Source organism: Uloborus diversus, chromosome 6 (genome assembly GCF_026930045.1).
Source record: "Uloborus diversus isolate 005 chromosome 6, Udiv.v.3.1, whole genome shotgun sequence".
Classification (NCBI taxonomy): Eukaryota; Metazoa; Arthropoda; class Arachnida; order Araneae; family Uloboridae; genus Uloborus; species Uloborus diversus.
This window is the reverse complement of record NC_072736.1, coordinates 56,714,286-56,737,460: the sequence shown is the minus strand read 5'-3', so window position 1 is coordinate 56,737,460 and position 23,175 is coordinate 56,714,286. Positions and strand designations below refer to the sequence as shown.

General features: G+C 31.5%; 1 protein-coding gene across 1 annotated transcript in view; it reads left to right on the top strand.

Moving 5' to 3' along the window:
- Positions 1-23,175, top strand: part of LOC129224450 (calcium/calmodulin-dependent protein kinase type II alpha chain-like) — a 153,159-nt gene that overhangs the window by 78,601 nt on the left and 51,383 nt on the right. The window contains exons 5-12 of the mRNA XM_054858904.1: positions 1,342-1,407; positions 2,867-2,939; positions 3,441-3,543; positions 6,530-6,613; positions 13,298-13,392; positions 13,468-13,590; positions 14,509-14,592; positions 17,039-17,081. Coding sequence (XP_054714879.1) covers positions 1,342-1,407; positions 2,867-2,939; positions 3,441-3,543; positions 6,530-6,613; positions 13,298-13,392; positions 13,468-13,590; positions 14,509-14,592; positions 17,039-17,081 — 671 coding nt within the window. The remainder of the gene's footprint in view (positions 1-1,341; positions 1,408-2,866; positions 2,940-3,440; positions 3,544-6,529; positions 6,614-13,297; positions 13,393-13,467; positions 13,591-14,508; positions 14,593-17,038; positions 17,082-23,175) is intronic.

Below are 23,175 nucleotides of genomic sequence, written 5' to 3'. Positions count from 1 at the left end.
ACCAAGAACAATATTGCATCGTTTTTAATTTGTCGGAAATTTTTTCTTGGAATCTATGTTGAAACATAAAACCCGATAAAGGGTTTTGCATTTGTCATTTCCCTCACATCTGTTTTTATAAAAAAATAAAATAATGTATAAAAATAGAATATTTATAAGTAAATTTCTGGTTTGAGAATATATGTATGAGAATAAACTTAAATATCAATCAGGAATAACTACTAAAGAATTCAATTTCAATGAATTCGTCATTACCTCACTAGCGACTTAATGACGCTTAAGTGAGGGTATAATGCAATTCAAAAACTATTTTTATTCTACATGACCAATATTTTTCTCACAAAACCCTTACATACAGTGGCTCCCAAAAGTGTTTGTACACCTACGACTTTCAATGAAATAGGGCCCTATCCATTGGTTAGAATTAATATTTCGGAATAGGTATTTAATTATAAGATCTATGATCCATTTTCAACAAAACAACATGAAAATTTTTAAAAAATATTTAAACTTAATTTTTTTTAAATCAAAAACCAAAAAGTGCCGGAAAGTTTATCTCACAAAAGTCTTTGTACACTTTAAAAAATGTGTCTATATTATTGAATAATCAAACTTTTTACTAAGTTATTATTTAGTAGAATATCATGCAGTATCAACAACAACTTTTAAACGTCTGGGAATAGATTACATTCTTTTTTCTTTCTGCCTAATTTCTGAGTAAATGCTCAATTGTACTTCGAGTCTTACTGTTTCTAACTCTATTTTCGTTTCAAAGCCGTATTTTCATAATCTAGCCTCCAGATATCTCTAAATATGTTACATTAAGTTCAAATCTGGAGATTGAAGGGGTATTTTCTATACTTAAGGACAATTTTTGAGGCACTAGATGAAAACGTTGAAAACCGTGTGCTTCTTATCGTTGTCTTGATATAAAACAAAGTTGTTTCCGATAATTAAATTTTCGTTTAAGAGTTTAAAATTGGGTTTTAAAATATTTAAATAAAATATTTAATTAAACTCTTCGTTTCTTGACCCATTTCAGAAAGAAGATCCGTCAATATTTTGAAAAAAACTCGAGGGTTTTATTTAGAATGACATAGGAATGATATAAAAAAATATTAGACTTCATATTCAAAATCAGTTTCGTGTTATTTTGGTTTTACAAAAAAATTTCAAAATGTACAAACACTTTTATGAGCCACTATATGTCTCTATAAAAGGTTTTATGTGATTTCACCCATTTTAATTTTTCTGAACTTACTAAGCTAAGCTCAAAATGACTGTCTTTATGAGAACGACCCAAATGCATTAATTAAAACATATTCTTATTTCTTCTATTAGAGTTACTGGAGGAGAACTGTTTGAAGACATTGTAGCCAGAGAATATTATAGTGAAGCTGATGCGAGGTGAAATTTTCTATTTTTTCCTTATTGAAACCAAACATAGCATTTTCGAGTTAGCAATTTGTTTTTGGCATGGTGTTGAGTTAAGATAGAAAAAGCTTTAGGAAGCACTTTTAAGTTTTTAGTTTCATCTAATATAGACATGGACCAATTTGCTGTCACTGAGACCCATGGTAATCATACTTTTGGAATCCCTCATCTTGAATCAAATTAATGATAATTCATTTTTAAATGATCATTTCAGCAAGATTATATAATAAATAGGAAGTTTTAGTAAAATATACTCATTTTTTACAAAAATTTATGAAAAAGCAGTAGACTTAGATTAGATTCATTTATTATATCTTATAAATGAACTGCATCTATTGTTTCAATACTCCATTCTTTTTTAAATTTTCTTCAAGTGTTACATAATCAATGCCTCCTTTTAGAGAGAATTGTAACTCATTGTTTCAAATTCAAAAAAAAAAAAAAAAGAGAGAAAAAATGAAGTGTACTTAGTAGTTTTCCTGATATTCCTGATTTTTTTAAAGAAATATATGTTTGTTTCATTTCTTTCTAGACTAAAACAGATTAGTGCCAATTCTTCCTCAAAAGTACTTTGCTTTGCTAAAAAAAATAATCAATTCTCTCAGAATTCGTCCCATGTAAAATTGTTGAAATCGTAAAATAACTTGCTGTATTTATTTGACTATTATTACTATCTTATGAAAACTCCCTTCTCAACTTTGGGAAGTGATGATGATCCTCTTACTCTGCCTGGCATCTGAACAAAATGGCTAATTTCTTTGGACTTCAGCGTAGCCATTCCTTCTTTAGCCTAGGCTTTAGTAACAATTATCAATAAAGGTCTTATTAAAAGCAAGAAGTTTTACATAATTTCTTATTTTGGTTATGTTGTTTTAATCCACTGTATTTTATTTGAGATTAATTTATTTAGTTTTTATCATTGATAAGTGACAAAAGTGGTTTAATTTGGTTCAGTTATGGATTTAGTGATTCAAGCATATACATTTTTTACATCAAATGGTACCTCCGAAATCACCCAGCTTTTTGCAACCTGGAAATTTTCAAATAGATTTTAACTGTTTGATGATCTGTTTCTAATCAATGTTATAGTTGTGTACTTGAGAGGCTAAAATTTAGTTTTTTCCATAGAAAATTTTAAATAAGTTAGCTATAGTGGGAAAATTTTAAATTTGAATAGAGCAATTAAATTGATCATAAAAGTTTTTCAAGTGAAAGTTTATTTACTAACATATGCATACTTTTTTAGGCCTTAATACTTTATGCACAAAATGTACCTGATGAATTATATTTTACTGTTATTTTATCATCTATAATTATAAAACGTTAATTGTATTTATTGTATGCTGCCATTCATGTAATTTGTGATATATTTTGGAAAAGCAATATGTATGTATGTCTTATTGTGTTTTGATTGTACTCTACTATAATGCAGCCACTGCATACAACAGATACTTGAAAGTGTTCACCATTGTCATATGAAAAGTATTGTGCATAGAGATCTTAAGGTAATGATTATTTTTCTTTAATATCTTCTTTTTGCATAACTTTTTTTAATTTATCTATTTTATCGAGCAAATTACACTGAGCTCTGTTTTATGGAGTACATTTTAATTTTTTTAAGTGTATTTTTCCATAAAATATTAATTTTTAATTTGCTTATTATGATCTTTAATGTTATTTCAATGTTTGAATTTAATATTATCTTAGTTGGTTTTTTTAGTGTGTCTGTTATTTAAAAACTGTTTCTTGTTGACTACATGTATTGGCGATAAAGATGCGAATAATGTTTTGTGTGAGCGTTGTGAAATTCATATTACTTTATCATTTGTCAATGCACACTTTTCAACAAAACCTTTTTGCTTGTTAGGTAGTTCTTTCAAAATAGTTTAGTTGTAATAGTATGTTTATTTTTCAGACGAATTGATGTAATAAATATTTTTCAGCTTCATTTATTTTAAAAGATTTAATGTATAAATGTTTTAAAAATCTATTTACTTCATTTCAAGCCTGAAAATCTATTATTAGCAAGTAAAGCAAAAGGTGCTGCTGTCAAGCTTGCAGATTTTGGCCTGGCAATTGAAGTGCAGGGGGAGTTACAAGCTTGGTATGGTAGGTGACAATATATTCGTAACTCAATTGAAATCCTTTTTTCAACCTAAATGCTTTTAATCATTTTATTGTATTTGGTAAATATATATATTGTTCATTCTCTCGCTCTCAAAAAATAAAAGCATTTATATTTCATTTAGTTTATTAGTGCATTCTTTAAAATAAATTGCTTTTGATACTGGTTTAGACCTGCCAACCCTTCTACGTTTGAACCCTATTTTTGACCTTTCAGTATTTTGGCGTTTGAGGCCTTTAGCAGTGTGTTCGGGGCTTCACCCCTTCTCTCCGCTGTGCCAGTACATTAACTAAAGGGCAGAGTACACTAATTTTAAGGTCAGCGCACCTCTAGATCCACTTTATTCCCAGTCCACCACGGTCCTCTAAATCTTTTAACTCAAATCATTCAATCCCTTATACTTTAAGAAGAAAAAGAAAGATGAAATATGAACTGCAGGGCAAGACGCTCTAAGTCCGAGGCAAGATCAACATGGTCTTTAGAAACAAGCTCTGAAATGAAAAATTGGCAGACTGCCATTGAGGCTCTGCCGCAAGCGAGAGAAACATGTTCTTGAGAAATTAATGTTTTAATTAATATCTCATAGAGAAACAAAACTTTCCTAAACATGATGTGCGAAAAATTAAGAATCTCTCAATGTCTGGTTCTATTGTCAATTATCTGGTGTTCAAGAGGAGTTACAATGACATAGATACCTTCGGACTTAAATATTAAAGATAGTTTCGATGGTATAAAATGCTTGTTATGAGCAGCATTATAACAGTCGGACCTCAATTTAACGAATTCACTGGGACCGAAACTTTTATATGTTAAATCGGGGTTAATTGTAATATTGGTGTGTGAAAAAAATTAAAAGAAATGCCCTGACCTTACCTAAAACCCCTAATAAGCAACTGTGCTAAAATTTCCACAATTAGAAAGTGTAAACTTTTTGTTCTGCATTCCATGACTTATTACACTCTAGTTAATTTGAAATTTTAAACTACTGAGTAAAGATGTTTGATAATTTCCTTGATACTTGACTCGAAATAGTTCTCTTTCGACTTTATGGAGAGAAAAAAAATACTTTGTCTTTTGCAGCCTGCTGCATGAGATATATTTTTACAATTTCCAGGCCACGTAAAGCATTTGAAAAAGTAAGTTTTAATGGGAATTTCACTATCATTTACTGCATCAAAATCACTATCCGTTAGTTGATCTCTCGCTCTCGGCCGTCAATAATTGCAGATTCCAAGAAGTCTTTTTCTGCTTTGGACAATATGGGTGTAATTTTTGAAAAACAATCCAATATTCTCTAACTCAATACCAAAAAAAAGAATCGGCTGTTTTAATAATTCGTTATTTCGGGGTTTATTGTTCGGTAAATGGGGATTTTTGCCTTCATTTTAATCGGGGAAGAAGAAAAATTCGCCAAATTGCGAAATTCGTTAAATAGAGGTTCATTAAATCGGGGTCCGACTGTATTATGATAAATCTTTCACTGCATTTTTTGACTGTATTATAATGTTACCTTTTTATGTTTTTGTAAATAATTTTTGGGTATTTACCCAAGGCCTGGGTAAACACCCAAAAACTGGGTATTTTACAAAAATTGCAAAAAAGTGAATGGGATTTTTTTTAAAAATCTAAATATGAAATAATTGGTAAAACAGATATATTCATATATGTATTACACAGTTTATAATATTTTTTTATTGAAAGACTTGATGAAATCATTAAACAAACATATTGTGAACCAAAGAATCTTTCTTTTCAATGTCATAATTGGAGAAGTATAAGGAATTCATTATAAACTTCAGGATTTCAAAATCACAATCTAAGTTAGTCATATGCAAAATGAGAAAAAAAGAAGCATGAGGGATGTTTGGAAGAATAAACTGAGAAGTTATTAAGACTATCGTGATATTTATTTTATTGATATTTAAGTGATAACATGGAAAATATAGAAACAGTTTTCACGTTAATAAGCAAAAAAAAAGCAAAATATTCTTTTCTGTTGCCTTGCTCATTTGCATTTGCTCCCCCGTAAGGTGGGAAGGTAAATATTTTTTTGAATATTTATCCGAAGGCAGGGTAAATCCCCTATTAATTGCGCATTTTGCAAAAAAATTTTAGGTGGTATTAAAAGGTGACTATTTTCTTTTTTAAACATAAACCCTAAAATAAAAGATTAAAAATTTTAAATGTTTATGTATATTATGTGTGTGTGTGTGTGTGTGTATATATGTGTGTGTGTGATGCAGAATACACCTGAACAATTAAACTAAGTTTGGAGGAAATTTCTGCATAAAATATAGGTAAATAAATAGTAATAATAAATTGAGCGACATTTCGTTACATTTTTATGTCATGCAGGGACATATTACTGGGTTATAAAAGACTAGGACCTTAAAAAATTGATGTTTGCTTTTTTTGTAACCAGTTAATCTTTTTACTTTTTGTAGAATGGCTTTTTATATCTGAAATTTGGCTATCAACATTGATTAGGCGTATCCAACACATTTAATGTGAATATCATATTAGATTGCTAAGCTGTTTCACACAATAATTCTTTAAATATGTGATCAAAATACAATTTTTGGGCAAAAATTTGTTGTTTTGTATATTGTTGGTTGTATATATACATAATGGAATACATACAGAAAAGTATTTTAGTTGAATATAAATTTTTGAAATAAATACCCGGGTATTTACCCATTTTGGGTATTTACCCGGATATTTACCCCTAAAAATAAATACCCGGGTATTTTACATCACTAATATGAATCAATAAAGAACTAAAGTAATTAGAAGTGTACTTTTTCCACCAGAGGGGAAATTAAACTTTAATGAATTACTGTGCTTTTTTTTTAGGTTTTCATAAAGACTGGTTGAATTTTTCAATGAATTTCTTGTTTAAAAAATAGCAACATCTTCTTACAAAACTGCTAAAAATTTTGCATTGATCTAATTCGTATATTATTGTCGTAGGTTTCGCTGGAACTCCTGGTTATCTTTCACCTGAAGTGCTTAAGAAAGATCCTTATGGAAAGCCTGTTGATATATGGGCATGCGGTAATGATGTCTTATGAAGTGTTTTATAAATTTTTCATTGACATTACTTTCTTGTTATTGCATTTGTTATTCTGGAATAAGTTTTAAGCGTGGCAGTATTGTATCTGCAAAAAATGAATGTTTATACTGGACTCGGATTTATCATAATTTTATTATATAATTCTAAACGACTATAAATGCTTGCATTTTCATGTAATGACAATCATAATTTGTGTAATACACCGCCAACTCAGTCAATTCCAGCCGAGGACTGCAGTTTCGTGCAGCCATCGGCTGGAATTGACTGAGATGGCGGTGTATTTCATGTATTTCTGCTTTAGCCCTGGCTATAGAACGGTAACTTACTGAATAATCTTTGTATTGGCAGGGGTCTGGCCAGAGCAAATTTGGGTCCATTAATGGACCCTTCACAAAAATCCGATCAACCAAAACGGAACTTTCACAAAAATCCGATCAACCAAAACGTACCTTTCACAAAAATCCGATCAACCAAAACGGACCCTTCACAAAATTCTGGTAAACAAAAACGGATCTTTCACAAATAGTTTATTGAAAGAGAAAATCTCAAATTAAAATAATACAGCATATTTAAAGTTAAATTAGAGGAATCAACTTATACAAAATCAGCTAAATTTTGCAAAAGGAAAAAAAAAAACGGCACTCTTGTGATGCTCCTGCAAGCCATAAATAATTACTACCGCCAAATAAATATAATGCCTGTTGTTGGTTTCTTTGAAAGAAATTAACAGCTGAAAGTCAGTTTAGGTTTATAATTTTGCTTGTTTGTTTTATGCAGCAGTGTTGTTGTAAACTTCTTTGGAAAAGCGTCAACATTCTCTGAATAGGTGAATAGGCGTAGTAAGCACTTTTCTTCCCACTCATGATTTAATCATCAATAATATACAGCGAAATGAATTTAGAACTGCAAAGGATAGTATGGGTGGGGCGGATGTGATCGCTTCAGATAGGGTTACAAAATTTAAACTTATCGCCACTTAGTGTCTGGTGGTGCGATGTTAAACTGTTATTTTGGGAGAAAGTTATATGGGTTTGGTTTTTCGATACTAAAAAGGATAATTAACTTTAAATAAACTTTTATTTACCGTTATTTTTTTCTATAGATGTCTACATTTTGAAAAACGCAATCTTTTTACATCCGATATGAGAATCATATTTTATTCTTTTTTTCAAGCTAACATTGCTTTATTAGGATGCAAATAAATGACAAGTCTCTTTATTTTTGTAACAAAGCTTATTTCAAGTTTTTAAAGGGGAATTCCATTTTCTTTTATGAGTCAATAATTAAAATGCTGAATCGATGGTTTATTTTTTATTTAATTAATTAATTTATTTATTTTTGCTTCAACTGTGTCCAGATATTAATGATATGTTTATCATAGGACTCTAAAATGCAATTCAAAAGTAATTTTATCAAAAATATTTATTTTACAAGCCGTTTTTATACTTTTGATTCCTTCACTTTGAGGATTGCAATCTCTTTGCACCCGCTGTGGAAATCTGATTTTTCGAATTTCTGATGTTTAGTACACTTAGTTAAGAGGTAAACAAATAAAATATTTTTTTTATTTTTGTGAAAATCACGGAGTTTATAAGGTTTGAACGAAACTCTGTGCTCTTAAACAGTGTCTTGGATTAAAAAGTTAAATGCTGAACCCCTGCCTATTTTTTTTTTCTTACAGCTATTTTAAATACTATTCAAAAAACATTTCTAGTATAATTTAACATGATGTAGAATGGTAGATAAATATTGATACTTGAGGGGTGCCCATCTCCAAGGGAGCGATGCCTTCCCCCCTCTCTTCAAATACTAGAAAAACACTCAAGAATGATATTCTCAACAGAAAAGAGAGAAAACACTCAACTTTAAGTGTCAATGATGCAGTTTCCACCATCTCAAGAGTCTAAACTTTCGTTTTTACAAGATTTTTTTTTTTTTAATTATTTGATTTTTCTCAAAAATAATTGATTTTTCACAAAAATAATTGATTTTTCACAAAATTATTTTATTTTTCACAAAAAACGGACCTTGTGAAAAATCCTGGACAGACCCCTGATTGGATTTTCTTATTGTAATCAAAGTTTTCAGTCATAATCAAGTTTTTTTTTTTTTTTTTTTTTCAAATTATTGTATTTGTAATCTTAATACACTTTAATCATAATCTCACCTAGTAATAAGATAATTTTGACTTAAAGTTAAAAAATTCAGAATTTTGTAGTGTTATATTGATGCAAGTTGGTCCCAAATTTTTGAGAATAAAGGAAAACCACATGCTTTTCCATGCTTGTCAAAGATTGCTTATGAATGAATCATAAAATAAAGCAGTATCTTATTGTTCTGTTTTATGACTTTTTTAACATACTTCTCCTGTATGTATTTATGTACAAAATTTTAACATATATTTGCTAATATAAAAATATAAAAAAAAGAAAAAACCCTCTAGCAAAGGGGTTCTTGAACTGTGTGCTGCAGCACCCTGGGGTGCCATAGGAAGAGAAGAGGGGTGCCGCAAAATGTCCATGGTATTAATATATATTTAAGGTGGGCATGCAAATTAAGGTCATTTTCCCCAATAAGGTTTTCTCCTCCTTGATGTAGCATAGTAAAAATTTACTAGATCGAGATCTGTGTCATCAAAAACATTAACTGATGACATGGGCGCCCATATGCAAAAATTTAAGTCAGGCTCATATATTTTCTCCATGGTTTAGCAGGATATTTTCCTCATAGAAACTGATTTCAGTACAGATTAGAGATATTAAAATTTGATTTTTTCAATAACTCATTAATTAATGGTTGGAGAAGAAATATTTTTACATTTTTGCTCAGAAAAAAGTACTAAAAGCAATAAAGTCCTAATTTCTAAAGGGGAGCTTGAGCTCCCCCTTGCCCCCATATATGGGCGTCCTTGACTGATGATAAAGTATTATCAACAAGCAGTTTCAAATTATGAGGCAACAGAAACAAGAAGAAACCAGGTAATTGAAGTTATCACAGAAAAGTGATATCAAAACTACCAGACCTTATTTTAAAGTAAGTTTCGTTTCAACATGGATCACTTTGGGATACTAGTATGTAAACTAATATGAAACCTAATTTATGTTCCTAATAAGGCTAAACCGTCTTTCTTTGTTAAAACCGCAGAAAAAATAGTTAAAACTTAAATTTTCCCTTGTTTAATTTTTTTCTTTGTTTTTATGAATCATCTGGTGACTATGCAAAATCTGGAGCCAATTCAATCATAAATGAGCGAGATACTAGGTTATGAACCCCAAGGTGGTCTTATTTGGTGAACTTACCTTGTATAATAGAGATGGACTGGGGTGCCATGATAAAGTTCTAATTCTTCAAAGGGTGCCGCGAGTAGAAAAAGTTTGAGAACCCCTGCTCTATATATAGCATTTTAAAAACTTTTATATCATCAGAAAGTCCTGATAGTTTTATGTAAGATGAATTTTGTTCCCAGTTGACTATAATGGAAATAATAGTTACCATTGATACTGAAACAATTTTTATTGAGTTTATTTTAACAGTAGTAAAATCTTTTTTGCCACCACTATTTGAACATAATGCCACTGAGAGTATGTTAATCCAACATGTCAGAATAAAATAAATACGTTAAAAAATGCCATGAACTGTAATGATTTAAACATTTCAGTGGAGTTGGTGCACTATTCTATTAAGGCCCGAAAGGTACTCGTATTAAAAATATATTGTTAATAGAATTTGTCATGTTTTGAGAACTAGCTCCAGGATTGGACATAAGAGAGCACTGCAGTTACAGAGCAGTGTCTTTCAACAAGCGTATGAAAAAGTAAGGGAACACAGGTCAAATCACAGTGGTTTCTATATGGCCATCTTTCACAGCTGTAACATGCTGATAACAAAGAATTGAATTTGAGTATAATTTGGGACTCTCCATTTTTAATAAGTTAACAATGGCTATGACATTCAACAAATTACTTGCTTCAGTATCAGCATTACTAAAGTATTATCCAGTCAAAAAAGGGACAAAGAGAATTATATCTTTGAGGAATTGCAATGTAAGGCCAACAGGGTTTATACGCTCCAGGAAAACCTGGAATTGTCAGGAAAAATGACAAAATTGAAAATGTCAGGGAAAAATCAGGAAATTTTCGAAATTTGCCCTCCAAAATTTTTTCTTCCAATTTTTTCCCAGGGAATTTTGTACCATGAAATTTAATCTTCATTTTTATCGATATTACCTGAAAAAAAATCAAAAATTCGGAAGACAAAATGACGCTGGCAATAAAAAAATGGCAACCCAAAAAACTTCCGCAGTCGCTATTTTTGCCCCTCAATAGTTCCCAAGAAAAAAATTCTTCCGGTGAACAGGAATTGTGCACTAACTCAACAGGGGCGAAGACAATTGACTGCTTTGGAAGCACAAGCCTGAAGATGGGCGGGTCGATCGGGGAAAATCGTTTTTTTGATCGCGAAGTCTTTTCAGCTAAGTGTGAAACGTAGTTGCCATGTTTGGTCATTCACAAGATGGAAGTAGACACTATGCTTAAATGCCGAAGTTTCCAAAAATAAAGCAGAATTGGATCTTTTCTTTAACTGCAAACTAATGAAAATGACTTAAAATTTGCGGTAAATTGTTTCTTTTTTTTAAATTTGTTTCTTTGCACTTAAAACGTCTTGTGTACTTCCATCTTGGGAATGACCAAATATAACGGCCACCCCAAAAAATAAGAAATATTTTTTTTTTAATTTGTAGCATCAAAACAATTTTAAAATGATAAATCTTCATGAAACTACAATTCAGTTGAAAATTTTTTAGCCCATTTGCGTCCAAGGCAATGAGGATTAAGATTAAGTTTTAGAACAAAAATTTTCATTTCTCAAGAAAATTCTTTAAAATAATAATGGGAAAAAAAAGAAACAAATTACCGCACATTTTGTGTCATTTTCTTTAATTTGCAACAGCAGAATTGGATGTATTCTTTAACTAAGGGTTTTTATCTAAGGGGAAAAGTTTCAGTTCTTCTGCATCAGGCTACTTTAAAAAATTTAATTTATTTTGGAAATATTGTTATTTAAACTTAATTTTGAATGAAGCAAATAACCTAGAATTTTCAAAAAAAAAAAAAAAACACAACCTGGAAAAGTCAGGGAATTTTTTTAAACTATTTCTTACTATGTCTACTATTTCTTACTTATGTCTTCTATTTCTTACTTATGTCTACTATTTAATGTAACCATATCTTAACTAGTGTAACTTCACCTCATTCTTCAGAGCAACAGCATGGACTATTAATTATTTTTAATGAAGGGTATTAACATTACAAATAAAATGAAAGCATATGATGTTATATTTTCACATAATTCATGTAAGCAAGTAATGTCTATGTCTGCATTTTGGCTTTAGCTATTATTTCTGTAAACTTTTTTACATGAACCGATTTAGCAATGAACCTCTGAGCTACACTAGTTGTGACGAGACCAATGGGTGATTATCATAGAGATGTCTTGTATAACTAATTTTTATTGGTATTTTTTTGCTATTCCAATATTATAATTGCAGGGATGTGCCAGCTGTGCCAATTACCGATCTTGGACCAAACTGCTCCAAAAGACCGCCAAATGGACTTTTCTGTGCCGAAAATCGGACATACGAAAAAAATATCTAATAACTTTTTAACTCACTTGTAACTTAAATACTGTTGAAGGCTTTCACGGCCGGCGTCAATATGGGGAGATAACATTTCCAGGCTTATTGGCCATGGTCTAATTGGAGTAGAAATTCCAGACGTTTCGGCTTGCTTTGCTGCAGCCATCATCAGTGGTTTGGGTTTGATGAGACTGATTCCTGGCTTTGGTGGCTCCGGTATTTAAGCAAACTGCTGCTGGGCTGCTGGTCCTGATTGGGAGGCTGCAGCAAAGCAAGCTGAAACGTCTGGAATTTCTACTCCAGTTAGACCACGGCCAATAAGCCCAGAAATGTTATCTCCCCATATCACTTGTAACATGTTGAGGTAAAGTTTTAAATTCAACTATTCTTTTGTGGTTTTTTTAAAAGCCTTTTTGAATATGTTACATAAAAGCAAACAAATTTTAAAAATAGGCGTCAAAGCACTCTAACTTAAATATGCACTAAAGCAGTGATGTATTAAGCAAAGTAAATGTGTGTACTAAATTTAAATCGAAACAAGTGTAAGAAAAAAGTAGAGCAGGACAGGACTTGTCTTTTGTGAAAAATATTACAAAAAAAAAAAAAAAAAAAAAGTAATTAAGAGAGCTTGAATTTGTAGTTGTAGTTATGGTGTTTTTGCATCCTTAATCTCCTTTTGTTATTATTTTATCATGTCACATGTGTTTCTGTGTGTTAAATATATATAGTTGCTCTAAATTGGTGCAAAATTTAAATTTTTGCTGCTGCAAGCTGCTCCAAATTTGCAATTTTACTGCTCCAGGCTGCTCTAAATTTGCAATTTTACTACTCCAGACTGCTCCAAATTCACCTTTTTTCTGCTCCAAGCTGCTCTAAACTCACCATTTTCCTGCTTCGAAGATTGCTCTAAAAGCGAGTTTTGGTCGGCACATCCCTGTAATTGTTATTTTGTGTCTTTTTGCATTTCTCAGTTTTATTTTATTGCCTGACTTGATTCTTCCTCACACTTATTGATTTTTCACTTTCTCAGGTGTTATACTATATATCTTACTAGTTGGGTATCCTCCATTTTGGGATGAAGATCAGCATAAATTGTATGCACAAATCAAAGCTGGAGCTTATGATGTAAGTTAATTGGAAGTAAGTTTAATGTGTCCCTTCATGATGGTTCAATACAAATATTGCTTTTTTTTTCCACAGTACCCTTCTCCAGAATGGGACACAGTCACCCCAGAAGCAAAAAATCTCATAAATAGTATGTTAACAGTTAATCCCGATAAAAGAATTACAGCATTAGAAGCATTAAAACACCCATGGGTTTGTGTAAGTATCTTGTTTTCTAATCTTGAGCAATTTAATTCATTATTTTTAAATTATTTTATGATAAACATTGATGCATGTGTCTTACTTGAATCTTCTAATTTTTCTCATTTTGGCAAATAAGTTTGATTTTGGAGCTTGATCATGATTCTAACTTTATTCAATCAGTTCACTAGTAGACCCATGTAGCCAATAAGTTTTTACTCTCTTCAAATGAATGCTTTTTCCTCCCTCAACATGCATTTAATTTTCTTTGTGATCAACTTCTGTTGCTATTGTTAGTTTTCTTTTGTTTCCCCTCCATACAAACAAAGCATTCTCTTAAAATTCTATATCCCACAAAGTGTGGCCTCAAACTTTTTGTGTTAAAGGGAGCTAACTGTACTTATTAATTTATTATTTTAACAATCCAAATATTATGTAATGACCTCAATGCTACAATAATCATAAGAAGAGAAAAAATGAGGAAACCAAATCTTTTACTAAAAGTATTTGGAGTTGAATTATTTTCTTAAGTAATTGCATCTATTTCTATCTATTCTTCTATCTATTCTTAAGTGATAGCATTCTTAAGAATATTTAATCATTCTTGAGAAAAACATTGTTTTATAGACATTCAAAAGTGTAAAGAGTATCATCCAACTGAAGGAACATTTTTATTATACTCTACACAAATAACTGGGAAACTCAAAATATTACCATTTAAGAGGGGTTTACCTTTGTATCAGATATCGCCTGTAGCAAGATTTTAGTGTGTTTTCTTTTGGTTATGAGGTTTTTCTTGTCGAGTAATACAGTGTTTTCATAATTGCCATGATTGTAAAAGATAATTGTGAACTGAAATTTTAATTCATTTTAAAAATTCATATTCATAAAATATTATTTTAGTTTATAGTATTAATCAATATATTTTTATTTCAGCAAAGAGAAAGAGTTGCATCTACACTTCATAGGCAAGAGACTGTTGATTGCTTGAAGAAATTCAATGCTAGGAGAAAGTTGAAAGTAAGTATTTTTAACTGAATATTTAGTTTTAAAAAATATCAAAAAGGAAATTTGTATTCGTCTACAGCTTAATTAAAAATATTATTCTTAAATTTTTTTAATATTTTTCCCATTAGGAAACCCCTATTTTAGTTGAATTTAAGGAGTGGATAGGTTCAAGGGCGCCCATATAGGGGGGCAAGGGGGGCTCCAGCCCCCATGGGTGGATTTATGGGGGGTCAGAGGGGGCAATGCCCCCCAGTTTTGGGAGGGCTTTATATAGTAACAACACATCTTCCAAAAATTAAAAAAAAAATCATTATTTTTTTGTTTTTGAATAGTTTAGAAGAGCATGGGTGAATTTAAAGGGGGGGGGGGCAAAGGGGACAATGCTCCCCAGTTTTGGAAGGAGTTTATATAATAACAACTTATCTTACAAAATCTTATAACAAAAAAAAAAAATCAAGATTTTTTCTTTTTTGAATAGGAAATTCAAGTTTATTTTATTTTTTCTTTTAAACTTAAAATAGCCGTTTCTTACAAAGTTTGAACAATACTGTACAAGTGTATAATCTACTACTCAATTTCAGAGACTGGAAAGTGCAAATTATTGATAGAATCTAAAATCCCTGAAAAGATTGGCGCAGTATAGTCTACAAGGGCTCTTGAACCAAAAACCTAATCTAACCAAACAAACCTTGAAAATAATTAGACAAGTCTTTGAAACTCCTAAGCAAAAAGCACTTCAAAGTACAAAAGTACACGCACAAAAGTGCTTCAATTTTATTTCTTATCAAGTGTATAAATTAAGAATTGTTCAAATGGGTAGTATGTTACTCTCTTGATACCTATTCTCTAAATCTGTGCACCATTTCTTTTAAAGTATTAACTTGCATTGCAAAGCACTTTTAAAGCGTAAAACTTAAAAAAAAAAATATTTCCAATTAACCCTTATAAGACTTCAAAATGCAGAATTCTATATCCATTTTAGATAATTTCCTCCAGGGGAGTAACTCCCAATCCTCTAAAACTGCAGATATTCTATATCCCACTTAAAAGGGAGCATTGCGTCACTCTCTTAATACCAGCCCCCTCTCTTTTAAGGTCAATTTAAAAAGGACAGCATGATTACACACAGTAATGAAAACGACACATAAAAAAGTAAAGAATGGCCTTACGCATCACAGAAAACAGACAAAAACATGGGAGGGGGGAAGGGCAATTAAAAATGTTGCTAAAAAAAAAAAATCCTGCCCCCCCCCCAGGAACTCAGTCCTAAATCCGCTTATGCCAGCCCCCCTTTGAAATTAGAACTTCCTTCCTTTAAGTACTTTTTTCTTTGCAAACATGTAAAAACATTTCTTCTCCAGCCATTAATGAATAAGTTATTTAAAATGTCAAATTTTAATGACTCTAATCTGCCCTGAAATCGATTTCCACGTGGAAAATATGCAGCTAAACCACGGGGGAAATATTTGAGCCCCCCCCCCCCCTTTGAACTTTGCATATGGGCGCCCATGGATAGATTTCCTACTGTGTGAGATATTTTCTGCAATAACTTAATTAGTGCCAGTGACTTTGGCCATCATACTTTGGTTTTCCACATTTTCATGCATCAGAATTGCTAAAACCTATTTGGACAACCGTAAATAGCAAGATATCATTGTTCGATTTTTTTTTTTTTAATTCAGTGTATCGATAATTATATGGGTGAATTCCGTTTTTTACTGAATAATTGTCTTAAATGGAATCATATAGCGTGTTGAGAAATCTGCTACTGATGTCTTTGCTTGCAGCAATAACATCAGATTCAGCAATAAAAATGCAATTAAGAGTTTTGGAGTCCAGATTAGAATTATGATCTTGGAATCAAAGTAGCTTTTGAAGTAGTTCAGGCTCAATCGGGAACTGCCAACTTAGCTATCGAAGGATTTTACTGAATGCTTTCAATCATTTATTTGGGAGTGCATTTTTATTCAGACACTTTATGGCTATGTAACAGCAAATTGGTCTTTTATCAAGAGTGTATAATTTTCTATTGTTCTAGAATGAGCTGCTATTTTTCCTATTTTATTGTGTATTGTTTTATGTTTGTTTTAGGCTACATTTTCTCCTAGTGTTAGGTAGTGTCTGACATTTTCCACTGTAGTTTTTGATAATTAAGAAGCTCATTAAAATTAATTATGGGAGAATGCACCACTCAACTAATGGCTAATCTGTTGTGCTTGATCAAGTTATTTTGTTTGGTAAAAATTACTGTATTCTTCTGCTTATTCGTCATCTTGCTTGTGATTGCTATGCAACAATATGATCATTTTTGTGCAGTGATTTAAAAACTTATGTCATTCTAGTTTCTGATCATTTTTTTTCCGTTGCATTTGCTATTTTTGTGTGCTGTTTATATAAAATGTATCCGAAATTTGTTTCCATAATGCAAAATATTTCCTTATTAGTACTTTCATTTCAGGGTGCCATTCTAACTACCATGTTAGCGACAAGAAATTTTTCTAGTAAGTGTTCAACTGTGCTATGATTTTTTAAAAATTGTTTAATACATGTATTAGAGTTTTATAGTACAAATTTACTTAATCTCATTTAGTAAAAATAAATGAAATGACAATCATGAATTTATCTTAATTACATTGTTCTTAAGGATATTTTTTTCTTTTGTTCAAAACTAATCATGCTCTTCTTAAAATAATTTTTATTTATTTAATTATTTATTTATTTTATTTTTATGTATGAAAATTTCCAAGAAAATTGAGTCTACGGACATATATTACGTTTAAAACAACTCAGAGAGCTAAGTGTTAGCTTCCTTAAAGTTTTTCATTCATTAATTCATACTTACTTTGATATGCTTACATTCAAACTTTTTCTTATTGTGTATGAAAAAAGTACTTAGTTTTTTTTAATTATTGAATTATCTCATATTCTTAAGATTATTGAATGTATTTTACAAGCTAGAAATTGATGCTTAAATTTTGTTTCTAAAATTAAAAAAAGAATAATAATTTTGGATAAAACATGCCTTTTTTTTTTCATTCAGTTTGAATTTAGACACTTTAAAACTGAAAATTGATCATTATATTCTTTATATTTATATTTTGTTTGTTACCTTTCTGAGGTAATGAAAAATGTCTTTTTTTTTCTTTTCTTTTTTGTTTTTTCAGTTTTTATATTTTTTGTAAAACAGTTCTAATCTTTATCAACATTTTTTGTGCCTGTCCACTTGCAGTGGGAAGTGAGTCACTTCTGGAACAATTATGCTTTTTTTTTCTATCTATCTCTTGAAAATCTTTCTAAATATGCTTTGCCAAATCAATTTTATAAGTTTCGAATCACATTTGAATTTTGCATGCAATTTGTTCTTTTGAATGTTACTATGAAATAAGCTGCTTACATAGCTTTTTCATCAGACCTGCCATTTTCATATGAATTTCACAATTACTTAAATTTTAAAATTTTAAAAGCATTTCTGCTACTATACGTGCTGAGAGTAAAGTTTTATTGAATAAAATTGAAGATAGCTTTCGAAAAGAGAAAAAATAAAGTGAGTCCCTTGTTCCCCAAACTTTTCCCCTTTAAATCCAATGTTGTAGCTGCTTAGTCAATAAAAGCTAACTATTTAGTAATTAAAGCATAGAATTTTGATATTCATACTACACTAAATCAATTAGTTACTTTTCCAGATTTTTTTCTTTTTTTTTTTTGGAAAATTGAGTTACTCCTTTTAATCTTCAATTCAAGTTAAATTTTTACTAAAAAATGCGCTATGTGTTAAACTTAATTCAAAACAGCTTGATTATATCATGGTGATCCTGCTCAGTGGAGGAGCTCGAGCGGGGGGGGGGGGGGGGGGGCGGGGGGGGGGGAGGGCTAACCTTGGTCCAAGTGGAGAATCACTGTTTTAGAGGGTCTTTTTCGCGGGTACTCTCAATCTCAGGGGGGGCATCACTCTTAGGGGGACAGACACCCCTGTTTAAACAAGATGAAATTTTCTCTACAAGGGGTCCCTCTCCCGAAAAATTTAGGACTTTAAATACAGTTATTTACTTGAAATAAACTAATATAGTATACTAAAGAGTATAAATAATTTCGCAAACATTTTAAAGGTCTGAAAACACTATATGCACCTCAGTTGGATACAAAGCTGCAAATTACCTCCCGTCCTGAGCCAAGACGGAATTGCGAGCAAACACACACTGAAAAGTTCAGTTACAGCATCCAGAGATTGCAGCTGCACTCTAGCTTCATGCTCATGAGTCTGGAGTAGCTAAAACCATGCTCAGGCAAAAACCTCATGTAAAGTTGAGTAGATTATCACATTGGTAGATAAAAATACATTTGCATAACAGAAAGAGATGTGCAAATATGGTTTGGCTCCCTATCAAAAAAGTGAAGTTAAAAGCTAGGGTATAAACATTATACCCCAGCTATTGTTAGAGAAAGGTAGTAAAAAGAAATGGATGCCTGAAAGGGGTCAGGACCCTCCTGTAGAATTTGAAAAATTGATCTCAAAAACGCTATTTTCGTAACGTTTTGGTGCCTAAGTTAGGTGAGATGGAGTTGAGATTCCTTCCCAAGTATTTTTCCTCACTATAGTCAATTTCAAACTTTCTTTAGCGATATTAGGGAATCAAATCACTTTTCAAAAATTTGCACAAATAAAAGGTTATAAATGCAATTTTATGCTATCTGTGATAACTTTGAGGTGATGGGGATGGTCCAGGGGCTCTCTCTGTAAGTTTTTCCCTGTAGAACTTGGGAAAGCATGATTATATGTTATCTTAGGGGACGTTTGAGAAGCATTCTTTGGTGATTTATTTTGAAAAATTTCCAAAATTAGTCTTTAAGAAGGAGTTTTAAGCAATTTCTGGTGAATTTACATTACTAGCCGGCTTTCCTCCGGAAGTTTTTCGACATTGAAACTGAAATTAGGCTATAACTAGTGACGTTTAAGAAATGAAGAGGGTTCGGAGGCCCTCTCTGGAAAAGCTTCCTCAGTGAAGTCTGAAAGACACTATTTTAGTTGATGTTTGGTTAAGTTTAGGAAATAGGAAGTTTTGGAGGATTTCTATGAAAATAATTTAATAACTTCAAGTCTTCTAACGGCCGTCCTTGGTGGCCTTGCGTTTTAGAAATGGAAAAAGTTCACACACTGTCTCTGGAAGTTTTTTGACCCTAAAGTTCGAAAAAAAACTCAACTGTACGCCTTCTTCATCAACGTTAGGGGATCTCATAACGTCGCAAAAGTGATGTCAGGTCTTTATTCCGGAATTTTTCAAAATTGCAGTCCTAAAGATGTGACCTAAGGTTTAGGTTTGGGAAAGATAAAGAGGACCCCCTGCCTCCTTTTGACTCAAGGGGGGGGGGGCTATGGAAATTTATCAAAGTTGAAGTTTTTGAAGTGCAATTTTCGGCTGCATTTAAAGACGTTAAAGGTATAGAGAAGAATTTAGGTATCTTCTTCAGCTAAATTTGGAAATTGAAGTTTCAAAGACACAATTTATTCTATCTTTTATAGCCACATTAGGAAAAGAGTGAGTGTTCAGAGATATTCTCCAGAACTTTTTCAAAATTTAAGTCTTTAAAATGCATTTCAGGCTCAGACGCGTCGGGATTCGGGGACTGTCTTCTGAAATTTTTTGATATTGAGTTCTGAAAACTCAGTTTTAATTTATATTTTGATGGAATTGGTTATCTCCAAAGGAAACGTTTCAAGCTTGAAAATGACTCTTTTGTAGTCACTTAAGGGAACGGAGAGTGTTGAAGACTTTTCCAACAAAATTTCGACATTAAAGCTAGAAAAGCAATACTAAGCTTTTTTATAGTATTGTTAGGGGAAGGAGATTTGGGAGCTCTTCTCCGTCCTGAAAACATATTTTAAAGCTCACTTAGGCGACGATAAATATAGATAACAGAAGTTTCACACCAGATGTAGTTTGAAATTGAAACGCCAAAATAAAATTTCATTCTATGTTTGTCCAAAAGAGGGGTGAAGATTATTTAAATTGAAAAAAAAAAACCTGGTACATTTTCTCCAGAAATATTCGAAAATAGTGTACTGAAAATGCAATTTTAAGTAATCTGTGATGACATTAGGGGGGAAGCGGGGGCTAACTCCACAAAAATTTCCAAAGTTAGAGGCCTAAAAGCAAGCTCTCTTTGTAAAAGTATTGCAGTATTAAAAATCTCCAAAAACTAGGTTTTATCCTGTGCAAGTTCTGACCTCATAGGGGAGGGAGGCTATTAGCCTGAGAACAAAGTGAAATAAATGACTATGTTAGTTTGAATTTAATAACTTCAGATTAAAAAACCTTGATAGCATCAGAATGAAGCTATTTCCTCCAAGCCTTTTCTGCAAATCACATTGTAATCTGTTGTAAGTTTTGACTAAATGGGAGAAAGAGCTACAGTTCCTTTATCTCCCCCCCCCCCCACAAACCCACCATTAATATGCCACAGTGTATATATTTATTTAAATATAATGAATATATAAATGCGCAAAAGTATTGAAATATTTGAAATTTTTCTTTTGTTTAAAGTTATTTCTAACCTCATGGCGGGAAGGGGCGGGGCTATACCCCCCTTAACCTGGGAACAAAGCTAAATAGATATGGCTGGTTTAAGTTGAAAGTAATAACTTTCAGATTGAAAACAAAAAAGCTCAATTGCAGAATGAAAGTATTTCCGCCAAGCCTTTCCATTCCATTGCACAAATCACAATTTAATATATTTTAAGTTTTGACCAAAGGGGAGAATGGAAATGGCTGCAGTCTCCTAGCCCCCCCCCCCTTCTATTAATATGCCACTATATATAGTATTAAATGTAATATTTTTAAATTCACAAATGTATTGCAGTATTAAGTCTCTGAAATTTCGATTTTATCTAGTGTAAGTTCGGACCTCAAGGGGGGGGGAGGCTATAGCCCCCTTAGTCCCCGTTCTTGGATCCACCACTGATTCTGCTCATTATTTAAGAAAGGTTTTATAGCTTAATATGAGAACAGAAAGAAATTTTAGTTATGTATGTTTGCTATTAGAAAGATTTTGATATTTGTTTCCATAGTGCGCTTATGTATTTCATCTACTATAGTTTCATCTACGGTAGTTTCAGTTTCTACTAATACTATTAACTCAATTGACTCTTTTTTTCCATTGTTTAAAATGTCTTACTTGATTGTTTGTATTTCAAGCTACGTATGCTTCAAATACAAAGAAAAATTTCACTCATTTTTACTTGGCAGGTCTGCTAGAACTTCTCAACTTTTGCTTTAATTTGAAGCTAATGCTTTATATTACAAATGATCAATGGTTTACATCTATCCACACATCATCGTCTCAAAGCAACAGTAGGATATCTTACTATTGCTCCTGAGATTAGTTGTCTTACTTTTGCCCTGAGGCGAGAGATGTGTATTGATTTATTTGAAGTAGCCTAAGTTTTAGTTGCATGAATGTAGTTAAGTATATTTTATAGATTTTTTTTTTAACTCAAAAATAATCATTATCTTCTTTATTGCAAATGGTTTTTCAATTTTGAAGTTCTTCGCAAATTACAATGCAAGATTGCATGGTAGTTTATAATTAGTAGCAATTCATATTATATAAAGTAAATAAATGCAACATTGAGTCAAGTGACTTCAGAATTTTTTAATGGCTTCATATTCTTGATGCAATTTTCTCTAAGATTTGTAATTAAAACATTAAATAAAATGTTATTTTAAAAGATTCTTAACTTCCCAAGTTATAAAAATTTGGGCAACCTACGATAAGAATGAAAGATCTAGTTTATCCTTTACGAAATTAATGATTAGTTACTGATTTGATAACTGCACTATCTAAATATGAATGATTACTTTCTCAATAACGTAACTAAGAAAACATTTTTCGTAGTTAACATCAAAGTGATTTGAGGGAAACAAATAAATGGTCCTAAGAAAAGTATACAATTCTAGTTGCTTTTTTGCAATTAGCTGCTCGTTCAACTACAGTTTTGATAAATGTTCAATATTTAAAAGTTTGCCATTATTAATTTTTTCTGATGCTGTAGTCTATTATTATTCCAGAAGTAAAACTTTTCACCTCCCTGTGAATGGATAAACACCCAAAGAGCATTTTTAATTACCTATAATGACTATACTCACACAGAAGCATTAGTTCCATAAAAAGTATTCATAATCAGTGCAGTCTTTATGCATTACTTATCAAGATAATGCCCAGGGACTTTATGCTACTGGAAAAAAAAAAGTTTTTAAAATTAAAACATTGTGAAGAGGTTGAAGAACTGAATGTATTATTATGAAATAACCCAGTATGTTTCTGTGACTGGATGACCATCACATAGAGCTAAGATGGCTCTGGTAAAGGTGCAGAGAAAATCCCCGGAATGCAATTTTCCTTCGATATAATTCCTCTACAATGTTTGATCATAAGTGCCCAGTGCTTGTAAAATATATCACTGTGATTCACTAGTGGTTTATTCCCTTCATCTTTTCCTAATTTTTTATCCACAGTCTGTAAGTGCTAGCTCAACTCTTTTCAAAACTCAGTAGGATTGTTTCTTAATTGTTTCCTGCAATTGAATTGTTTAACAATAGC